The sequence below is a fragment of the Notothenia rossii genome (genome assembly GCF_949606895.1).
Source record: "Notothenia rossii genome assembly, chromosome: 6".
Classification (NCBI taxonomy): Eukaryota; Metazoa; Chordata; class Actinopteri; order Perciformes; family Nototheniidae; genus Notothenia; species Notothenia rossii.
In genome coordinates, this window is record NC_136909.1 from 54,183,327 (window position 1) to 54,208,477 (window position 25,151).

General features: G+C 39.2%; 1 protein-coding gene across 1 annotated transcript in view; it reads left to right on the top strand.

The window, feature by feature from the left end:
• Positions 1–4,947: 4,947 nt before the first annotated feature.
• The window catches only part of LOC307042772 (inactive pancreatic lipase-related protein 1-like), a 64,529-nt gene continuing 44,325 nt past the window's right edge, over positions 4,948–25,151 (top strand). The window contains exons 1-6 of the mRNA XM_079686858.1: positions 4,948–5,004; positions 5,078–5,126; positions 6,197–6,351; positions 6,862–6,981; positions 7,760–7,894; positions 8,667–8,775. Of these exons, the coding sequence (XP_079542984.1) occupies positions 5,078–5,126; positions 6,197–6,351; positions 6,862–6,981; positions 7,760–7,894; positions 8,667–8,775 (568 nt within the window). The 5' untranslated portion in view covers positions 4,948–5,004. The remainder of the gene's footprint in view (positions 5,005–5,077; positions 5,127–6,196; positions 6,352–6,861; positions 6,982–7,759; positions 7,895–8,666; positions 8,776–25,151) is intronic.

Sequence of the window (25,151 nt, forward strand, 5' to 3'; positions counted from 1 at the left end):
AACTGCCTGACGTTGTAATCACACGTTACTACAGCTTAAGCACTCACAACTCTCCTTCTCTTAGCGACTGTAACTCCACAGTTGCCTACACTATTTTCGGGTTTGCTAACGGTAGCTACTTTTGCTTGATAGCTAGCCATGGCTCTTTCCCCACCCTCGGGTGCTATTTCCTGCTCTAACTGTCTCATGTTTGATTACTTCCCTACCTCCTTTACTGGTACCGATACATGTGTTAAATGTAGTATAGTTGTTAGGTTGGAGGCGGGAATCATAGCCATAGAAGCCCGGCTCCGCATCTTAGAAAATAACTCAGCTACAGTAAAGCCCATGTTAGCCGGTGCGGACCGGCAAAAGGTAGCTCCTCTTAGCCGTCCCCCGGCAACTCCCGAGCCGCAGGGAGACTGGGTGACTGTTCAGAAGGTGCATAACGCGAAACCCGCAGGTCCCCACCAACCCGTTCACGTATCTAACAGATATTCCCCACTCAGCGAGACACCCGCTGAGAAGCCAACTCTGGTTATTGGTAGCTCTATTATGAGACACGTGAATTTAGAGACCGAAGCCTCCACAGTCACATGCATTCCGGGGGCCAGAGCGGGCGACGTTGAGGCGCATCTTAGACTGCTGGCTAAAAATAAACGTAAATACAGTAGGATTGTTATTCACGTCGGTGGTAATGATGTTCGTTTACGCCAATCAGAAGTCACCAAACTTAATGTGGCGTCGGTGTGTAGTTATGCTAAAACAATGTCGGACACCGTAATCTTCTCTGGTCCCCTCCCCAATCTGATCAATGATGACATGTATAGCCGCATGTCATCATTTCAGCGCTGGTTGTCTTGGTGGTGCCCAGCAAACAATGTGGGCTTTGTAAATAATTGGACAGCCTTCTGGGGAAAACCTGTTCTGATTAAGAGAGACGGCATTCATCCTACTTTGGAAGGCGCAAATCTCATTTCGGCAAACATTTCAGGGCTTTGTGGACTTAATCCATGACAAACTGGAGTTGAGACCAGGAGGCAGAGTCGCAGTCTTACACCCTTCTCTGCGCTCTCTCCTGGGCAGTTATCCATAGGAATCCCGAACCCAATAAAATACCCAATATTAACGGTGTGTGTGTCTGCCCAAGGACAATTTAAGGTAAAACCTAATAGAGGTGTCATACATATTAACCTAATAAAAGTAAATGTAACAACTACTACAGTGCAACAAAACAGGAAGATTAAATGTGGTCTCTTAAACATAAGATCTCTAGCATCTAAAGCAATATTGGTAAATGATTTAATATCAGATTATAATATTGATATATGCTGTCTCACTGAAACTTGGTTGAGACATGAATAATATGTCAGCATAAATGAGGCCACTCCACCCAGCCATATCAATACTCATATTGCCCGAGGCACGGGCCGAGGAGGTGGAGTCGCAGCAATCTTTGGCTCAAGTTTACTTATCAATACTAAACAAAAATTTAATTATACCTCCTTTGAAAGCCTCGTTTTTAGTCTTACGCATTCGACCTGGAAAACTTTGCAGCCAATCTTATTTGTTACAGTGTACCGTGCACCAGGTCCTTATCAGAATTCTTATCAGAATTCTCTGAGTTTTTATCAACTTTGGTACTTAAAACAGATAAAGTAATTATCCTATCTGTTAGTGCTATAGCCAAATTTAAGGAAGAGATTCCACCAATACTTAACTCGATAGCATGTCTGAATGTAAGGGAGGAAACTTATACAAAATGTACACCACCCCAAATTGATCATGTTGTTGATAGTGCTACAGATGCGCTGCGAATAAAATTAGACTCTGTTGCTCCTTTGAAAAAGAAGAAAATAAAACAACATAGATTAGCTCCATGGCATAATGCCGAAACCCGCAAAATAAAGCAAAAGTCGAGACAACTTGAAAGGATATGGCGTTCCACTAAACTTGAAGAATCTCGTTTAATTTGGCATATTACTCTCAATGAATATAAGAAAGCACTGCGTAAAGCGAGAGCAGCCTACTACTCTTCATTAATAGATGAGAATAAGAATAATGCAAGATTTCTTTTCAGCACTGTAGCCAGGCTGACAGAGAGCCACAGCTCGACTGAGCCTTCTATTCCCATTGCACTCAGTAGTAATGATTTTATGTGCTTTTTTAACGATAAAATTGTTACTCTTAGAAACAAAATTAATTACCTATTGCCTTTGACCAGTATAGTGTTATCAACAGCTCCCGGAAACGTAAGTTCTAATATTACACTAGGTAGTAAACTAGAATGCTTTTCAGCCATAAACCTTGAACAATTAAATTCAATGATTCTCTCTTCTAAACCATCAACGTGTATCTTAGATCCGATTCCAACTAAGCTGTTAAAATAAGTTTTTCCATTAATTAGCACTTCTTTATTAAATATTATGAATATGTCTTTATTATCAGGCTATGTTCCACAATCATTCAAAGTAGCAGTGATAAAACCGCTTCTTAAAAAGCACAACCTCGATCCAGAGGTTTTAGCCAACTATAGACCTATTTCTAATCTTCCGTTCCTCTCAAAGATTCTTGAGAAAGCAGTCGCAAAACAGCTGTGTGATTACTTAAAAAAACTATGATTTATTTGAAGATCTTCAGTCTGGCTTTAGAACACAACATAGCACGGAGACAGCTCTGGTTAAAGTCACAAATGACATTCTAATAGCCTCAGACAAGGGACTTGTCTCTATTCTTGTCTTGCTCGATCTTAGTGCTGCATTTGATACTATCGACCATGATATCCTATTGCAAAGACTAGAGCACTTAGTTGGCATACAGGGAACTGCTTTAGGCTGGTTTAGGTCCTATCTATCTGAACGCTCTCAGTTTGTACGTGTCAACGATGAATCTTCCATGCAAACCAAAGTTAGCCATGGAGTGCCACAGGGCTCAGTGCTTGGACCTATTTTGTTCACACTATATATGCTTCCGTCAGGCAATATTATAAGGAATCATTCTGTAAACTTTCATTGTTATGCGGATGATACTCAACTATATTTATCAATCAAGCCTGATGGAATTAATCATCTAAATAAAATTCAAGACTGCCTCAAGGACTTAAAAACGTGGATGACCTTAAATTTTTTGATGTTAAACACGACCAAAACTGAAGTTATTGTACTTGGCCCGAAGAATCTACGAAACAAATTATCTAAAGATATACTAACTATGGATGGCATTAATTTGGCCTCCAGTGAGACTGTAAGGAATCTTGGTGTTATATTTGATCAGGATTTATCCTTTAACACCCACATAAAATCAATTTCAAGGACTGCCTACTTCCATCTACGTAACATTGCAAAAATCAGGCATATCTTGCCTCAAAACGATGCAGAGAAACTAGTCCATGCATTTGTTACTTCAAGGCTGGATTATTGTAACTCCTTATTATCAGGGTGTACAAAGAAGTCAGTCAAGTCTCTTCAGTTGATTCAAAATGCTGCAGCTCGTGTACAAACCAGAGTTAGAAAAAAGGGACCACATTACTCCTGTTCTGGCTGCCTTACACTGGCTCCCTATAGAACACAGGATAGAATTTAAAATTCTTCTTCTCGCCTACAAAGGCCTTAATGGGCAGGCGCCATCTTACCTTAAAGAACTCATTATACCCTACTGTCCTACTAGGGCATTGCGTTCCAAGAATGCAGGGTTGTTGGTTGTTCCTCGAGTCTCTAAAAGTACAATGGGAGCCAGAGCCTTTTCTTATCAAGCTCCACTTTTGTGGAATCAGCTTCCAGTTTGTGTTCGGGCGGCAGACACCCTATCCGTTTTTAAGAGTGCGCTTAAGACCTTCCTTTTTGATAAAGCTTATAGTTAGGGCTGATTAGATTCAGCCCCTAGTTTTGCTGATATAGGCTTAGTTTGTCGGGGGACATCTTACTTCTTCCTTCTCTCTGTCTATACCTGTGTACTCTCATGTTCCGATTAACCCAGCTTCCCCAAATTTCTTTCTTTTTGGTGTCTATATACGCCGGGATCCGGAGTCATGGATGATCCTGCGGTCCTGTGTCATGGATCGCGAGTCCTGGATCTTGAGTCGTGGCTGTGGTCCTGGATCATAAGTCCTGGATGGATATCCTCGTGGATTCATCTTCCTATTATACACACATGCATTTCCAAACATTTGGACTACCTATGTTGCAAATGTATTATCTTTTCAATTTACACACGGCATCTATTGCACGTCTGTCCGTCCCGGGAGAGGGATCCCTCCTCTGTTGCTCTCCCTGAGGTTTCTCCCATTTTTCCCTTTAAACTGTGGGTTTTCTCTGGAAGTTTTTCCTTGTACGATGTGAGGGTCTAAGGACAGAGGGTGTCGTATTGTCATACTGATATTCTGTACAAACTGTCAAGTCCACTGAGACAAATGTAACATTTGTGATATTGGGCTATATAAATAAACATTGATTGATTGATTGATTAAATGTTTTATGTGAGGGACTTCGGATGGAAAGTAGCTCAAAGCTAAATCCGGCATATTTACGCTTGGCACATTTATTGTTTTAAGTGTTCATTGATGTGCATTGTCCCTACCAAATAAACGATTAAAATAAATATTTTTTTTTAGTTGTTTGTCTGTATTTGTTACTGCGCACTGGGACAGGGTTGCACTCCAAAACCTTGTTGTATATTTTTCTACAGTGACAACAAAGGCTTTTAGCGTTAACTGTATAATCGTGTGGTGTAATGTCTATGTAATGTTTATATGCTGATGATGATACTTCAGGTTTAACAGTTTATTGGGTTCCCCAGCTACCGATATAGAACAGACATGTTCCAGTCACTGAGGACATCTGCATTGGAAGAGTTCAGAGCATGAAGAACACGTGTGAAGAAAACATGTAACTGCTGACCTGTTCCTCACCTCTACATGTATGTGTGCCTCACCTGTGTGTTTCCCACTGCTGCGTGGCACACCGGCAGCTGGCTGCAGTATTTAAAGGGCTGACCAGTGGGCTCACAACGTTGTGGTCTGGACTCAAGGTAAGTACACAACATCAGCCTGTTCATCACCCTGTTCCTTTATTTAACAACTAAAAACCCTTCATGTCCACAGATGTCACACATGTGGAGTCTGCTCTTTTTCCTCATCGGAACAGCATATGGTAAATTGGATTTATCGATTTGCTTTCACTGAAATTAGATTAGTTTAGATTACTTTATTCTCAATACATAATAAAAGCAGAGTGTAAAGAAATTAAGAGGGTCTAACCAAAGTGCAAACAGTCAGTTATATACATATCTATCAGCAGTCTGTACAAAATAAATGATACAAGTAAAGGTAAAGAGATGTCAAATGTATAAATAAGAATAAATACACTGAGCGTAAATACAATATACAGCAGTATACACTGTATTTAAATGCAAAGTAAAGGAATCTTGGAGTTTGATTGGTTCAATATATAAGTGGCTCTGCACCGTGGTGTTGTTGTGTGCATGTGCTGTGTGAAGTGTTTTACTGTAGAACCATAATGGAATAACGCCTTCAGGCTTTCATGTATTTGTATTCTATGTAATGAGATTTGTCTTTTTTTAATCAAGAATAAATTCAATCAATCAAAGCTCCAACATGTCTGACAGTATCACAAACTGCAGCCTGGTCACTTCTTTATTAAAGCTATAACAGTTCAATATTCAGGCCTAAGTGTCCATGTTCCTTATTGATACAATATTAAATCAAATGCAAATACTCTAAATGTCTTAAGGATTCCTTTTACACGTTCAGCCTGACACATTTGGTGTGTTTCCCAGAGAACTGGATGCAGTCAAAATAAATCGAATCCACTTTAGACTGAACATGAAATCTAATGTATTTGTTTAATGACTTTGAATTTGTGATGTGCTATTGTTTGTGTTTTTATTTTGTGTGTCTTGTATCTTGTTTTTACTTTTTCTTGTTGTGCTTTCTTAATTTAGTTTTAATATATTTGATTGTAAAGCTATAATCTGGTAAAGTGCATAATAAACCAAAGGTATGTTTGAAACTTGTACCTTTTAAATACAAATATATTTAATGTTTCCAAGATGAAGTGTTTGTAACTTTCATCATCTGTCTTTTTCCTAAAGTTCTGTGGAAAAAGTAATTTCTGATAAAACAATGTGTCCGAGGTGTCAGGATGCATGAGGGGTTGTGGACACTCACATGTGGTCAGGTCTGTGTCCTGCGTGTCCTCAGCGGCTGAGGTCTGTTTCGATGGGCTCGGCTGCTTTGATGACCTGCCTCCGTGGGGGGGCACCACCGCTCAGAGACCATCCTCCGCCCTGCCCTGGCACCCTGAGGAGATCGGCACCCGCTTCCTCCTCTTCACCCAGAAGAACCGTTGCTACCAGGCAAGAGCAGCTTTCATTTAGTATGTTACAGTTAGGAAAGAGATGCTGTCTCTCATCCTGTGTGAGCATGGAAACACTATCTGTGGATCCTCTGTGGATCAGTGAACCAATACAGAGGGTTACCATTAGTTTGAGATATTATACTATAACAATTTCTCCATGCCCACGTAAACATTCAAATGGTTAATCAGGGCTAAAATGTCTCCTCTCCTCTAAACTGGCAGCCAATATATCCTCTTCTATAATGATGTCAACATCAGTGATGGATGAAAACACACATTATTTGGATGATATCGTTAGACGATTAAAGTGGGTTACATTCTCAAGCTTCACATCAACTTCAATCAGTTGTTTTTTTCAAAATGTTGCTGTGGACTGTCCACTTCCTGTGGATTTAAGGGATCTATATGGATACTTCAATATTGGGCAAGTGAGTATTGTGTTAATGAAGACTAAAGCTATATAAGTCTTTCAATTAGTTTACCTTTGCTTTTCTTTTGAAACTGTCAGGAGATAAAGGCTGATAAAAGCATCCAGGCGTCAGACTACAGCAGGACGAGGAAGACCCGCTTCATCCTTCCTGGGTATCTGAAGGAAGGAGACGAGGACTGGCCCCAGGAGATGTGTAAGGTGAGCAGGCCCTCCATATAAATATTATTCCAGCTTGTTAGAGTCATCATTTGCGCTTGACACTCAAATCCTCTTTGATACTTTTCCAAGTGACATAAATGATTTATTTTATTCCTTTCAACTTTTTTCTCAAAGGGATATTTCTCTCTTTTGCCCTTACATTGTGAGTCTAGTTAAACCAGATTGTTCTTGATGTACCGAATAAACCCTTCACCAAGAACAATCTGGTTTTACTTTGAGTACTTTGTGGATTATCAGTGCTGTAAATGTTTTGGGACTCAAAACATTTACAGCACTGATAATCCACAAAGTACTTTCTACCAGAGAAACAGTCCCTTTGAAAACATTCACAAACTGATCCGTGTGATAGAGTAACATGCTGTGAACTCTACACACACAATCACTTATATTGTATTTTGTTGATAACAAAAAAATAAGAAACTGATACTAACATCCAGTGGTGCACCTGGGCTGAATGCTATCATGGGGAGGGGGGGCCGCATGTGGTTAGAGAGTCCCAGCAGATGTGTGGGTTCTCAGCTAGAAGCAAAGTGAGGCCACTGAGCACATTTCTGAAAGGTTGTGTACAGCTTTATCAACTAGTGTTTGTAAATGAAGGGAATAAATACATGTAGAGTATTCCCTACATTTTCTATTAGTTCCCGGTCACTATCAGATCAACCGATTTAACTTTCTATTTAAACTACTTTAACTCACTTAGTATTCCTCTGCTTTTATTTACCTGACGCTCACACAGCTCTGCTGCTGCTGTCTCCAGGCCATGCTGACCTGGGAGAATGTGAACTGCATTGCTATGGAGTGGAAGAAAGCCGTGAGGACTCAGTACGTGCAGGCTGCCAACAACGCCAGGGTGGTGTCTGCCCAGGTGGTCTCCATGATCACCTTCCTCAAGGTAACCTCACCTCACTAACTGTGCCTAATCCTTCTGAAAGGCAGAGACATTTTGGGGCTTGGTTTAGTCCTAACCAAGGTTATAAACATCCTGGACTGCACCTTAAACAATCATTTAAATATTAATATTTGCAAATGTATTAATTGCTTTTTTTTGGTATTACAGCCATATTACACTGTTATAACAGCCATATTACACATTAAAACAACCCATATTACACTATTATTACACCTTTATTATACCAATTATAAACAATTATAACACCTGTACTCTCCTTATAACACCCATAATAGACTGTTATTTCACCCTCATGCCCCCCCGTTATTACACTGGCATTACACTCATATTACACATTTATAAACCCCTATTACAGCATTACACCTCTATTACGCCCATATTATACCCATGTTACACCCAGGATATATTGTCATCACACCCTTATTAGACGAGTAAGACCAATATTTCACCCATATTACACTGTTATTACACTCTTATTACACTGTTATTATAATGTTATTACACTGATGGGTTAAGGGCTAGAGGACTATCCAGCTGAGTTCGGTAGAGACAGATTTGAGTAAAGACTTTAATAATAGTTTTACACGTCCATACATTCATCCTCATACACATATGCTAAATTGTATATGAAACATTTTCATGCTGCCTCAGCAGCTAAAAGTGTCGTCCCTATATCTAAGTTCTCAGGGACACACACACACACACATGACACACAGTGTGTACAGTATCTCTGAATTGAACACACATGTTACAGAGCCAGTACAGGCAGCAGGCTGATAAGTTCCACATCATCGGACACAGCCTCGGAGCTCACGCTGCAGGAGCCGCCGGCAGCAGGATCTCCGGCCTCGCACGCATCACAGGTACACACACACACACACACACACACACACACACACACACACACACACACACACACACACACACACACACACACACACACACACACACACACACACACACACACACATACATACACACTTAAGTCACAATTGGGGACACACATCTTTACACCCCCCCTTAGGGGACAGCACGTTCTGAAGGGGTTAGAGAGATGCTGGTAAGTAGAAAGTATTACTGGGAGTGCCAACCTTATCAAAATCACTTGAGATTTTAGTTTACAATAACTTTTGTCCAACCAGAGTTAAACCTTCAGATTGGGGACAAATCATTTAAATGTCCTTTTTGGGGACTCCAGATATACACAAATACACAAACTGATAAAAGGGACTTTTGGGTACCACACTTTCCCATTGGGGACACAAGTTATTAAATGTCATTATCAGCAGGGGTGCAGTGGGAGGCGTGTGGTGTAGTGGGTTGTGCATTGGTGTTTGGATCAGGGGGTCGCAGGTTCAAACCCCACTGCAATCAGCATGTCGTTGTGTCCCTGAGACACTTCACCCCAAACTGCACCTGTGGTGATTATCCACAGTATTGAGCATGTAAGTCGCTTTGGATAAAAGCGTTTAACGACTGACATGTAATGTAATCAGCAGCATGTATGTATTTTGTTCAGCTAATTTGAGTAAGGAGGACATGTAAAGTGGGTAAGAAATTCATCCTTTCACACTGTTCTCGAAAAGATCCTGACATGTCTAAATAAAACTGTTTAACTCTATCAAGCTAAACTGATACAGCTCAAATACATGAACATAATGTAAAAACAAAATACAACTCAAATATATTAGCAAAATGTAAAAACCACAGAGAAGATTCAAAATATGAGTGTGGACCAAGCCCTTAATAAGTAGCTCGCCAAGCAAATCCAAAATGGAGAAAATACACCAAAAAAAAGGAAATGTAATTAAAATTAGCTAACCTAAACGAAACCTCAATCATAGCAAACTATCTACTTACTAGTACTCTATATCTTTCTAACGCCCTTCCTTCCCCCACAATGAATATCGACCAATCACGTATTTACTTGATTTGCGGGACCAGCGTTGCAGTCGGGAAGAAATGCAATGTGGAGCAGCACCTCACAACATCATAAAGAGTTAGACCTTTCCTTCTGGCAGAATCAACACATCAGCCCCATTGAACAGCCTAGTCGTGCAGCCTATACAACACATGAGGGACAGAGTTTTACTGTGTGTGTTGCAACTTGCATATATCTTTATTGCACCTGACACACACATACGCATGGCGTAATTTCCACTGGGGACATGTCCCACCCACTTTTCGAAATCCTGTTTGCGTCTCCCCACTTTACAAATATGTTTATTATAATTTGTTAACGTAAGCCGTCATCGCCACGGAGGAGCACACAGCCTCTGTGAGCGAGCGAGAGAGAGAGCTAGAGAGAGCACACCTTTATCTGTTTAATAGTTAAAATAAAGTAAGAAATCATTCCAATGTGTACTATTTCATTTTTATTTGTTCCGCTCATGGTACCCAAAACCCAATGTACAATAATTGCCAACAAAACATATCTCAAACAAACAAAACACACCATTGAGTGAAAAGGAGCAGGGAGAAGAAATACATCTTATATTACCTGCCCCTTTCTAAATAAAAAAAAAAATTGAAATAGATGGTCAGTCCTTCATATTTATTTTTCACAGCCAAACATAACATTACATTACATTTAGCTGATGATTTTATCCAAAGATACATAACAGTATCTTAGGATAATAAGAGAAACAAAAAAAACAAACATATTTCCCACTTGACGGTGAATGGAAAGAAACAAAACAACAAAAAACAACAACAACGTTTAAAAGGGGAGTGATTAGTAAAATACGCATAAATAAAAAGAAAGACTGCTAACAAGGTAACATAAGATAAGAATAAACACATTTAAATGATTTGTTATTGGTTGTGATCAAATTCTAAAGATGTTTGGATTATTGAAAAGTATACAGCTCCCTTTCATCTGAGTGTTGAGAGCTGTATCCATAAATTCATTTTGTGCTCAAATGGCACCAGATTGATGCATTTAACTTCAACATTTAAAAACAAATCTTCCCGGGGGTGCATGCCCCGGACCCCCCAAGAGGGTGTGAGGTCCACCCCCAAATAAAGCAGTTTAAAATAATTAAATTGGGTTAAAGATAAGCATATAATAATGTTAAAATGTGCTAAATATATACACTGCAAAAAAGCAACAAAAAAAGAGGAGTAAAAGTAGCTATCGACTTGTTTTATTTTTTGAAAGTAGCTCTCATCCTACAAAAGGTTTGAGACTCCTGATCTAAATAAAACAAGTGTTTCCTTCACAACAGTCCAATACAATGATACAAATGAATTTCATACTTAATCTGACAGACATGAAAAGTAAGTATCCAAAAAAAACGTAAATGTGGATATAAAAACATGTCAGTTTGTGTCATTCTTAGACTAATCATGTCCCTAGTCCCTATTCGCAGTTTATTTATTACATTCAACTTTTCTTTAATCATCTGCATACAAATTGGGGTCACAGTGACCAGAGGCATCTAAAGACAATGAAGCTCAAATATGATCATAATATAAAAAACAACATACAGTTCAAAAATACATGATTATGAGTCCTGAGAACAGCCCTTTTTCATGCATTTTGTAATGTCAGGGTTTTATTTTAGAGGGAAATTGTTCAATTTGTCCTTTTTACTGTATATCACCAGGTGTAACATTTTACTATTGAATTACATGCTTGTCATTTCTTGGTTTCTTTGCCTGTTGTATAACGGGGCCCTGCCAGTGTTGGGGCAGAATCTCTGCTCCGCGCCATTCCTATATGAGCGGGTTCTCAAAAGAAGGAAAAATTCAAAGCAGCCAGGATAAGGGTTAAACAATAATCTGCTTTAATGGCAAAAACATACAAATACATCACCTAATCACGAAGCACTCTGCAGAGTACTCCGGGCTCAGGTTCTACCACCGTGTGAGACACGTCTCAGAAACGGCAAGTCAAAAACAAGAGCGCCGATCTTCAAAATGATCACAACATTTATACAAAGAGTTCACTTCTGAGCGAGCTAGACAGTGAGTTGGCAGTGTTCCATTGGTCGGTTTCCCTTCTGGGCGGGATCCCAGGTAGTAAGTCCGCAGTTGTTGATTCCATGTTGCTTCTGTGCGCGTGTGTGTGTGTGTGTGTGTTTCTGTCCCTCTGCCCTTAGGCAGATCCCCCAATCAATGATTTGGAGTCATGACAGAGGACTCTTTGACAGGACACATACTCATTCCCCCTAAACATCTTCAACACACATAAACATCGTATCATGTATCTTATCACACAACAGTCACCTGTTTTTCTTTATGAAAGCCATATTTGTAAATATCCAAACGCCATCGTCCCATGACAGTCCCCGAATCAGTCAACCAACATAAGTTAATTGTTCTTGTGGCTTAATGGCTTCCCTGAACTTCCCTTCACCCCAAAGTCAGCTTACTAGGAATGAATACATTTTATTGATAAGCTCAAAAGGACGTTTATCTTGTTTACTGCTGGGTGACCCAAGTCTCAAGGCCTGCAGGATGTGTAGGAGATAAATCATTAATTCTACCAGACTTTAACTGCCTTATATCTGAAAATGTATCTGGGAATTCCCCTGTTAATTGCAAGGACTATTGATCATTAACAGAGAGACCCTAGGGGCCTCTTCTTGGTATCTGCTAGGCAGAAGTCACTCAATGCAGAAATCAAAAGTTTAACACACATTCTATATAAGGTGACATTAAAATGAATATACCAGATTGAACTTTCCTGCCATAACACGTTACTTTAATACTTCAAATAATTCGAATAATACTTCAATTCCCCCTTTTGGTCTCGCCCCACGAGACCAACTCACATAAGACATTTGAAACACAACTACTGTCATTCTTTGCTACTGTGTCTGTCCCCCTTCATTAAACCTTTGGGAACAGAACACAACTTTCAATGTCAGTGAAGGAACTATCAGAGTGCGAACCTGAGTGCCAGAAAGCAGCATCCTTGCGTGTTGTTGAATTCTCAGGGCCCTCCCCCCTCAGCGGCATACGCCAACAAGGGCAGCTGATAGGGAGGGGGAGATGCTGCCTTTCCTTCAAAGGTGGAACTGATGAATCTGATCAGAGAGAAGTAGACTCCTCTGCTGCCTCAAGAAGTCCCCCAGCCCGCTGACGCCAGCTTCCGAGTTGTCTGCTGTAGGGATGTCCGCGAGGTCCTTCTCCTCCAGTCCGCTGATGACAGCTTCCGAGTCGTCTGCTGTAGGGATGTCCTCGTTGACGATAGCCAGGTCCGTCCTGATGTGTCTGGGTCCTTCCAGGTGATTTCCTCGCCGCACACTGGCTCCAGTAGTATCAGATGTCCCCCTTTGCTCCTCGGCGGACGGCATGAGATGTCCTCTGGGTCACTCTGTAGAGGCCGGAGAACCTGGGGTTGAGCCACGTAGGCCTGATGACCTTCAGCCAGACGAACTCCGCTGTAGAGGCCTCCTGCTCCTCGGGTCCCCCTTTTGGCGTCAGGAACCTGTGTGGAGAAATCTGATACCCACCCCTCAAGTCTAGGCTCAGGGCTTCTGGGCCCTCAGGTGTTTGACCCACCACTGGTAGGCTGCTTGGAGCCTGTTGGTGGGGTGTCTTAAAACAACAGCTGTCTGTGAACAGGTTTTCTAAATTAGTTGCAGACCTCCTATCTGCCAGTGCAGCTTCAGAATCTTAATACTTGGCCTGTGTCAACAAAATAAACCCCAACATCTTTAGGTGAACTAAGTAACATATTTCAATAGCTCTGAATGTCTGACAAGCATCTGTGTTATTTTTAAATGAAATCCTTGAGATCCTATTTAAAATCTAAATCTAATATGCACTGCTAATGTTTCTGGTAATGGAACACACTAATGTTATGGATTAAAAAACAACTAATTTCATGGTACTGACAAAGTGAATAATTTCCTGGTGACACTGCTTCTACCCGTCAGTGCTTAGATATTATCAAGCTGAAAAATGAATACAGAAATCCAACATACTGTCATCAAATGTCTTTCTATTATGAATTTAAATTAAATGTACATCCCCATAACGATCTAAACAGTCTATGGCTTTTACTTCTTTACCAGGCTAGTTACAAGATGTTGTCTAAATTAAATTCTATCTCATTACATTACTATGTTTTAACTTAACTGTAATATGTTCTTTCTACATTTCAAACCTCAGTTACTTTAATACCTGTTGAAATATTACAAAAAAATGTCATTATCACAGTTCACCTTCTCTGGTATTCTCATTCTGGAATTACCTCTCTCAGTAGCCCCTTGGCCACTGATTCTGCATCTGTGTTACCTGTTATAACTCAATCAATATTAGAAACATGTCAACATTTTTTAGGAAACCTCTCGTTTCCTTTGGAGCTCCAGAATAATGTGTTAGTCTAAAAACATGCTTGGTGAGTCATTGTTTTAGAATCATGCAGTTGCACTGATCACATGCAGACATACATTCACACTCACACTGTCAGTCAGGGTCAAAGGTCATTTGGTCTCAGTCTTTTTGGCCATGTCGTGCTCTGCAGAGACTTTAATATTCTACTAGCTGGAGTTGTACTAGTGACATCATTGTGTTGATGTCAACCAATGCAACAAAGTTTTTCTCGTGTTCGCAGCATCATTTTCTTCAGATGTTTAACAAACAAATTATCAATACACTTTATTAATATACCACCCCTAGGAAACACAATACCTGACAAATGTTCATGCAAGGCATTCTTAAGTGAACCTGCAGAAAACGTCCTTTTGAATTAATATTCTAAATTAAATAAATAATAATAACAATAATCCATTTTATCAATTTGTTTACCCTTAGAAGTGAACATACCTCATAATGTTACTTCAGGATGTTAAACTAAGCTTTGGCCAAATCAATCATTTTTACTGTTTCAGATCTAACTGGAGGTTGAACAAACAAAACCTTTTTTTGTTTACATCATGCAAACCACTACCACATTTTCCAATTTCAGCATCAGCCTTGTTACTCTAAAATTATGTCTTAAATAGGAATATTAGAAATGAAACAAATATTTAATCCTCAGAAATGTTCTTAACAAATGGAGAGTAATGCCATCTCTCTATCTAGTGAATAGCCAACATATTTAAAAAATGTCAGATATACAAAAATGAGCCTAAATACTTTTTTACTATCAAAGTCTAAAGCCAGACCTAAGCTGAACAGTTTTGGTAATGGACAATTTAATCTAGAAAAAAAAAAAAACTGGACTTGTGTTCTTGTTATGTGTTCTTTAAAATACATTAGTAAATACCTTGTGAAGTATTCACAATATAACTAATCCTCTCTAGGATATGAAATCCATTCATCTTTAACCAGGTACTATTTCCCTATTTATTTTTAGTTCATGATAATAATGGTATAACGTCCACACGTTTACCCATAGCTAGGTTCTATGTCAAGATCTATCATGTGTGACATAATAATCAGATGTCTTGTTTGCCAAACAAGGATATTAAACTTGAATCTTTCAGTATTCCAGACCATCATTAAACAATCAGCCTCCTTTCCTAAACACTAAGCATACGTTCTACACCACCTTCTGATAAACTCTTGCACAGTTATGCTGTAAAATCATTGCATGATTTCTTCAGAGTCTGAACAGACTGAGACCAGCCTGTCTCTTGATCTTGTTATATTGAGATCAGTCCATGATTCATTGTCCTCTTCAACTGTAGTCAGTGGCAGGGCCCCCAAAAAGCTAGAACCGGCCCTGGTCAGTGGGCTCCAAGGAAACTCTCTCTGGCACTGGGATGTCCTGAGGGGGAAGGAACCTCTGGATCAATGTGATACAATCAGCAGACACACGTTGTCCTCTGTACAGCAGAAATCCCCAAAAACTGCAGTACCTCTTCACACCACTGTTGCCTTGACAACGAGGCACAAGCAAACTGTCCATACCTCCTCAGAGATGCGTTCTTTGCACAGTTCTTCTGTTTGCAATGAGCAACATTTCACCAACACACTGATTCAGAGTACAACCCAAAGGTGGCGCACAACTATCCAATGCTGCTGTAATCACAGCAAATCAGCTACTGAGAAAAACTCAATGTAAATCTCTCCCCCAGCGGGTTACAAAATAAAACAGCTGAGTGTCTATATGGTCAGGAATGCTGAAACATGTGAATGTTAAAACCAATCAATGGTAACAGTTTTCCTATTCTTCATTACTTCAGTTAATAGGCAAAACAAAGACACCTTTCTTAACCACTATAGATTCATCTTTAATCTTCTTGCTTATTCTATTCTTTTTCAAATTGTTTATCTAAGTTGTGTGTTACAAGCATGGTTAGATTTGTAACAGAATACAAAACTAACTGTATTCAGCGCTATATATTTAAAACAAGTAATCTGACTACAGTTAATGAATATATTTTTGGAACACTTAAAGGAATTATTACAAAATGTAATCTTCATTATTACTAAAGCTGAAACCTAAATAAATCATCACGGAACATTTTTATGTCCTTATTACTTAATTGTTTCAATAAAAACTCAAAAGCATTGTGAAAACTCCCATTTTTGAGAACATCTCAACACTTTTATTCCATCTAAGCACGAATGTTTATGAAAAACTCGTCCTATTAATCCCAAACGGTCTTTAATGGTATCAATTGTGAACTTTTCTTAATATTAATTGCAAATGCAACGTTTGTTCTCTTTATAACAAAGACAGGATAGTTGCAGCTGAAACTGGTTAATAGCAATGTTCTGTTAACCTAGATAAGCCTGTTGTTCTTATATCTAGTAAATATATTCTTATTTCATGTTACTCATAAAACAATATGACATTTTCCAGAATAGTAGTAACTCTATATAACCTGTACTCTCTCTATACTTCGTCAAACCATCTGACTTTTCTCTCTCTTCCTCTCTGCGCCCTGCAGCTGCCGGCCCAAGGTTCTCTCATCAAAACCTCTTTTGTTCTCCAACTGTGTGAGATGGCTTTTAGCCTCGTGCAGCACCTCTATCATGCTTAAACATTAACAGATTCCCTCTGACAAACTTACAAAAACCTTCTTTTTACTTTCTACTCCTTCATCATAAACTTAAAAACACCATTGTGGTAGATCGTTTACGTTTTCAGTTTCCTATCTACTTTAAACAACCATCAACTGAGAGTAACTGTATATGATAACAACTCCTAAATAACCTTACAATATATATTTCTTCCAATGAGTTCGTTATTTCATGTCTAACAAATTCTCCTCTTTCCATGTCGTATTCTAGATGGAAAAATCCACCTATCATTTAATTTGAATAAAACCTTACCCTTAATGTACTTCATATACTCAGTAAATCTCTTTTTACTTTCCCCTAAGGTGACTGTATGTAATACAATTTTTCCTTGAAGTATAATTAAGTACAATCCTTAGTTAATGACAAATACCATGAAATTCACAATGTAATGCAACGGTATCAATCAGTTCTCAAAGACTATATTTAAATAGCAGCAAATCATTGTGTCTTATTTATTTCAATATGTCTACCACTTCAAATCACACATTGATCTGTTAATTTTCAATGTATTTCCCTCCAACTTCAGGCATTAGAGAAAAAAGCAAGCAGATACCCTCCGGGCCGCTGCTGCTCTCGAGAGGAAAAAAGGGGGGGGGGGGGGGGGGGTCTCATAGGCTCTTAACTCACGCTCCTCTCGTTCAAATTCTCCCTTCATTATGACTTCGTATCTATTCATCTGACTTACTGTCTTTGTTACCAGTAAATATTCACAGAAGAAATTCCCCGTACAGTCTATTCAGCTTTTATTGTCTGATGTTTATTCCAACAAGTTTAGCGAGCCTCTCAGCGCGCTTCAACACCGTCTTTCAACGATGTGACGCTGACATGGAGTCGTAACCCAGGCTTACAGAACTCTTTATCGTGACGTTTGGCTTTATAGATTCAACCCCCACAGAACAAAGGATTAATGAGGTCCGGTCACTTCAAAATTGCTTTTTGAAGGTTGCGTTAATCTCCTTTGGATTTACTTATAACTCAACTTCGATTCCTATGAACCTAAGAATTGTTATTCTGATTTGTTCCCGGATGGCGTCTGAAAACAGCCACTGAACATCCCCCAACGAGTCTTCAGCCGTCTCCTTTTTGCAAAAAGTACGGGGCCTTTCACCTTCGTCTTACATACCTCGTTGATTCACTTTTATGTTATATAACTTTCCTACCTATCTAAAATATGTATTTGTATATTCCACCGCAACAACTATGACACCGGAATATGTCTCTGACAACTCTAAAATTTAGTTTAGCCAATTACAGACCTTTGATAGAAACAGGCTCGTCTGCTCACCTTTCAATTGTAGGATCCTCGTTTTAGTTGTCAGAGATTATTCTAGGCCTCTTCTCCGGACCATTCGTCCGCTGGCTGCTGATTTTCCTCTCAAAAACCCTACTCATGACGTCACCACGTCATCACGTCGGGGAAACACCATTTGTTGGGGCAGAATCTCTGCTCCGCGCCATTCCTATATGAGCGGGTTCTCAAAAGAAGGAAAAATTCAAAGCAGCCAGGATAAGGGTTAAACAATAATCTGCTTTAATGGCAAAAACATACAAATACATCACCTAATCACGAAGCAATCTGCAGAGTACTCCGGGCTCAGGTTCTACCACCGTGTGAGACACGTCTCAGGAACGGCAAGTCAAAAACAAGTGCGCCGATCTTCAAAATGATCACAACATTTATACACAGAGTTCACTTCTGAGCGAGCTAGTTGGCTGTGTTCCATTGGTCGGTTTCCCTTCTGGGCGGGATCCCAGGTAGTAAGTCCGCAGTTGTTGATTCCATGTTGCTTCTGTGCGCGTTTGTGTGTGTGTGTGTGTGTTTCTGCCCCTCTGCCCTTAGGCAGATCCCCCAATCAATGATTTGGAGTCATGACAGAGGACTCTTTGACAGGACACATACTCATTCCCCCTAAACATCTTCAACACACACAAACATCCTATCATGTATCTTATCACACAACAGTCACCTGTTTTTCTTTATGAAAGCCATATTTGTAAATATGCAAACGCCATCGTCCCATGACAGTCCCCGCATCAGTCAACCAACATAAGTTAATTGTTCTTGTGGCTTAATGGCTTCCCTGAACTTCCCTTCACCCCAAAGTCAGCTTACTAGGAATTAATACATTTTATTGATAAGCTCAAAAGGACGTTTATCTTGTTTACTGCTGGGTGACCCAAGTCTCAAGGCCTGCAGGATGTGTAGGAGATAAATCATTAATTCTACCAGACTTGAACTGCCTTATATCTGAAAATGTATCTGGGAATTCCCCTGTTAATTGCAAGGACTATTGATAATTAACAGAGAGACCCTAGGGGCCTCTTCTTGGTATCTGCTAGGCAGAAGTCACTCAATGCAGAAATCACAAGTTTAACACACATTCTATATAAGGTGACATTAAAATGAATATACCAGATTGAACTTTCCTGCCATAACACGTTACTTTAATACTTCAAATAATTCAAATAATACTGGAATACATGTATGCAACTAATATGATGTAGGTGTGTTGGTACGGATGTGGGAGTGGTGTCAGCTGAGAAATGTGTGTGCGTGTGTCTGCATGTACAGTGTGTGTGTACAGAGACAACAATATACAGTAGATTTGGTTTATAGCAATTTGCAGTTTTCACCTCATATCTCTTTCTCTCTCTCTTTTTCTCTCACTCCCTCATTCCCAAACTCATACACACACTCGTACATATTAGACCTCCTTATACCTTGTATGTGTGTGAGAATGAGACAGGAGTAAGTGTGCTTTCATGGCATTTTTTTTTTTCATTTGTGCTGTTTCATGTGTCTTTGAGGTAAACATATGTATGATCTTGACCCAGCTTGACCTCGATTTTTTGAATTAGGTCAAGATCATACATATCTTTACCTCAAAGACACATGAAACAGCACAAATGAAAAACAAAATGCTATGAGAGCACACTTACTCCTGTCTCATTCTCACACACAATCACTCACACACATACAAGGTATAAGGAGGTTTAATATCACGGATGCAAACTCATCAGGTATGAAAAAGGTGACAAGGATCCGAGCCCCCGACCCCATGGAATATCGGCTTTAAAATGAGGAATAACAGAGGATTTTAGCAGTCAGAACAACTAAAGCAGCAGTGGTAATAATAACGCAAACGCCATAGAGTCACATCTAATAGAAATATATTAAAGCATTTATTTGAATTGTGTAGCACTCAGTTTATAATTTTGACAGCACTGTTGAACATTTTGAAAATTTATTTTGATGCCTCTGTGCAAGGCTTAGTCTTTCTATCTTTATAGCCAGTGGTGTAAAGTAACTAAGTTAATAAACTCAAGTACTGTACTTGGGTAACATTTTTAGATACTTGAACTTTACTTAAGTATTTCAATGTTTTGCTACTTCTACTCCTCTACAATTCAGAGGTAAATGGTGCAATTTTCCTCCACTACATGTATTTAATACCTTTAGTTACTCTACAGATGTGGATGAAAGATGTGAAATATAACCAAGAGTTAAATCAGACTTTAGTTCCACCTGGAGTAAATTCACAAGCTACCCTGCCGTATACAAAGTCATTCAGACTAGCTGCACCTTTACCAGCTTTGAAAACACTTTAATGATCAATCATTATAAAAAATATCATATATATTATTCTGAAATGGACCAATCTGCACAATGACTACTTTTACTGTCGCTACTTTCACTATATTTTGATGAGAATACTTTTCTACTTTTACTCAAGTAAAATATCTGAGTACTTCTACTTTTACAGTTACTATTCACAAACACACCCGTAGGTAATGTAGCTGCTGAAGTTAGACGGTCATCGTGGAGCAGAGTTCAGCCGACAGACAGGAAGACTCAGGCTTCATTATAATATATAAAAAAATAACACCATGCGCGTCATCATGGCACACAACAGCTAGCGGACGCAGATTACTCCAGGTCCCAGAAACCCCCCGCCCACCCCCATAAATATTTGTATTGCAGATCTACATGGATCACGAAAACGACCTATCCTGTATTAAAAACTGCACATTTTTCTGAAAGGTCAAACATTTGCATCCCTGTAATATTTACGAGTCTGTGTATGAGTTTGGGAATGAGGGAGTGAGAGAAAAAGAGACAGAGAGAGAAAGATATATGAGGTGAAAACTGTTAATAGCTGTAAACCAAATCTACTGTATATTAATGACTCTGTACACACACATTGTACATACATTCACACACACACACATTTCTCAGCTGATACCACTCTTCCACATCCATACCAACACACCTACATCATATTAGTTGCATACATGTTTTCCAATGGCTGGCAGGGCCCCATTATACAACAGGCCCAGAAACCAAGAAATTGACTCCTCATTGCCTTACTCTTTCTATCGTCTAAGTCAGCAAGATAAGAAACAGCAGATATTTCAGTTAGGTTACACATCTGCACAGTACTTTTCTAAAGTAGTAAACATGCAGCAAGTATGAAGCTGTATTGCATTGAAAGACAGAAGCACAAAGTATAGCCAATATTACTAAGTTTGCAATTGAGCTCCAATTCATCTACACGATTACAAGAGGATGGGCGCGGAGAGCAATTTCTGTCAGATGATCTGTTATACTTATACCCATGTCTGCCAATTGCTGAACCAGTTGTGCACGCTTTACCAAATTCATGGCATGTTCTCTTTTAGCATGTTGTTCCTTCTCTGCAATTTGGTGTCGTTTGAAGCATTCCTGAGGGTGTTGTTGCAATTTGGTTGTTCGAGACTGTAATGAGAGCAATTCAATTAATAACTAATTAAAGCAAAGAACTTTTCAAAGCAACCTTAAATAACATTTCACAGCCACAAAATTAGCAACATTGTAATAGTAATTACATTATGTGCGATTGGAGTGCTGCTGTATTTTGGTCATGTCATTATATGTGTTGAATCCAGGGGACTTCTAAAAGAAAAGAGAAAAACAAGATATATAATAATAATAATAATAATAATAATAATAATGGATTACATTTTTTATTTAGAGCGCTTTTACAGGTGCTCAAAGCGCTTTACGATTACATATATCACATATTAGACATGTAAATGTCATTACTGTGGATATATCTATCATAGAAACATACATAACCTCTGTGTGTATATACACAGTCCAAGATATATACATTCTATCAATACAGGTCATATCTCATGGCAGAAAATATGCTACGTGTAGGGGAAACTTCTGTTGCAAGTGCAGGTGAGTCACCGACTCAAAAGGAGACACGAGGAGAGCTGGAGCTTTGATGGGAAACACTGATGGTTTATTACGAGCTTCGGCCGGAGAATTCACAAGACATGTCACAGGGCCACGGTTTGACCACACGGTTGAGATGCCACCGTCAAATTTGAAGATTCCTCTCTCCTGCAAAACCCTTTAACAGGTTTGCTTGAGAGTAATCAACATTCCTTACTAGGTAGACTAAACAGCTGGGAACAACAACAAAATACTAGGGCAGTCCCTCCTTATGGGAGATAAATCAGAGGGTGAAAGGTAAACATATATGGGAATTATTCCCTAACACTATGTTTTTATTTTATTCAGTGTAAGGGAATGTAGGTGGTCAAGAGAGAGAGAGAGAGAAAGTGTACTGATCTGTTATTCATCTATCACATATACAAATATCAATCTAAAAAACCAAACACTAGTTAACCCATATCCATAAACCCAGTACATAACACACTGAGATCACTACAGAGCAGTGCCCAAACTACACCATTTAATACAACTACATACCTTGTCCATGGCTGCCATGATTAGGCCCAAATTGCATCCTGCTGTTCCCCCCTTCTTTTTGAAAACCTTCATCTACTGAGACGAATGGCGATCCAGTTGAGACATGAAGGTAGGCAGCAGCGGAACGGTGGTGATGCGGGTGAATTCTGCGTTTACCTGCAACACATTGTGATACAGGTTAAAATGTTTTGTTTGAAGCTGTTGCATCTATAATAATATCCATCAAGTATCATAGCAGAAATGACAGGAGTTCATCTACTGGTGTAAACAAAACAAAGAATTTCAGTGCATCTTCTTTAAAGAGTCCTCTGCTGCTGATGTTCAGGTGTATATCAGTATGTAGTGTCTCTGCTTTAAAGAGTCCTCTCCTGCTGATGTTCAGGTGTATATCAGTATGTAGTGTCTCTACTTTAAAGAGTCCTCTCCTGCTGATGTTCAGGTGTATATCAGTATGTAGTGTCTCTACTTTAAAGAGTTCTCTCCTGCTGATGTTCAGGTGTATATCAGTATGTAGTGTCTCTACTTTAAAGAGTCCTCTCCTGCTGATGTTCAGGTGTATATCAGTATGTAGTGTCTCTACTTTAAAGAGTCCCCTCCTGCTGATGTCCAGGTGTATATCAGTATGTAGTGTCTCTACTTTAAAGAGTCCTCTCCTGCTGATGTTCAGGTGTATATCAGTATGTAGTGTCTCTACTTTAAAGAGTCCTCTCCTGCTGATGTTCAGGTGTATATCAGTATGTAGTGTCTCTACTTTAAAGAGTCCTCTCCTGCTGATGTTCAAGTGTATATCAGTATGTAGTGTCTCTACTTTAAAGAGTCCTCTGCTGCTGATGTTCAGGTGTGTATCAGTATATAGTGTCTCTACTTTAAAGATCCCTGTCCTGCTGATGTTCAGGTGTGTATCAGTATGTAGTGTATCTACTTTGACATGTCTCCATGCTTTAATGTACACTTACATACACCAAACTTTCAAGTTATATTCCTATCAATATTCTGAAGGCTTTTACAGAAGAGTTTTTTCATACATCATTCATAGCCTGAATTATATAACATGTTATACCTAAAAACAAAAAAAAACAAGAATTTTGAACCTGGCTTTATCCAATATTCAGAAAAGTGTTCTTGAAATGTGTTAAAATATGCACATATTTCATCATTTGTATATTTAAACAAACTATTTCAGAAAACTTGTAATACAAAAAACAATTGCCTTATTGCAAGTAATTAATTGGAGAAATGTCTTGCTGATATCTTTAAGTTAAACAAAATACCCTATTCACCTGTATTCACCTTAACTGACAAATCCTACTCATTTAATCTTTGACTTATTTGGAGACGTGAAGGATACTTACTGTACTTTTGAGCCGCTGGCTTTCATCGATGAATCTGGCCACTCCCCAACAACTTGGAAATCTGAAATTCAAAGTTGGAGAATTAGTCACACAATGAACTTCATGCCAAAAATAATTAATCCTGTATAGCCTAGTCTCATTACAAATCAAAAATGTTTATATTGCACTGTTTTAACATGTATGACTTATCTCATGATCCCCTAGTGCAGGGGTCGGCAACCCGCGGCCAACGGGCCGCATGCAGCCCTTTAAGCCCTCTGCTCTGGCTCTCTTGAGTTTAGACAAAAATAAGAAGGAAATAAAATAAAAGTATTTGTAGGACTATTTATATTTTGTTGCATGGTTGAAAATGTTTCGTATTTTGAGGTGATACTGTGACACATAAATAAAAAACAAAACGGTTTTAATTAGGTCAACTTAAATATGCGTCACATCCTGCTACGGTCCCGCGCGAGCGGCCGAGCGCCTTTTCCTCCGGGTGAATAACCTGACCCCCGGCTCGATGAGCGAACTATGGATAAATCAAAGTAAAGTACCGGAGGAACACAGGATTTAATTCTGTGTGGACTGAGTTATATGCTTTCAAAGCAAACGATGCTGGTTTACCGGTATGTTTGATATGTAGAGAGAGAAGTTGTCAACGGTGTTGCAGCCTTTACGTATCGAGGAACAACAAGGGAGAGGAAGACAGCTGACAATCTTCCGTCATAATTCAATGGGATATGTAATTTATTTCAGAAAACACTTTTTGTTATATTCCATGGAATGCTCTTAACGTCCCGATAGCAATGAATATATTAAATGCGTTGACAATAAATACATACAAAAAGTAATCTCTGGAAGCCGTAGCGCTGTAAAAAGCACGACCAATCATTTTAGCCGGCCCGGCTAAAATAACTGGATGGCCTACCTGCCTGTCAGCCTGTCAGCCTTCCATCTGTGCACACATTTATCTCGTGGCCTCATTGATGATGCGCGTTCGTGTGTGTTGGAGGAGGGACTCTGTAAGAAAGTCTGAAGGAAGATTCATATTTTTTCCGGTTGTGTATTTCCAAATTCTAGCGCACTCGAGCTGGTTTCTCCATTCTTAACTACTGTACCCTACCTTTAACTATTTTTAGGGTGCAGCTATCTGTTT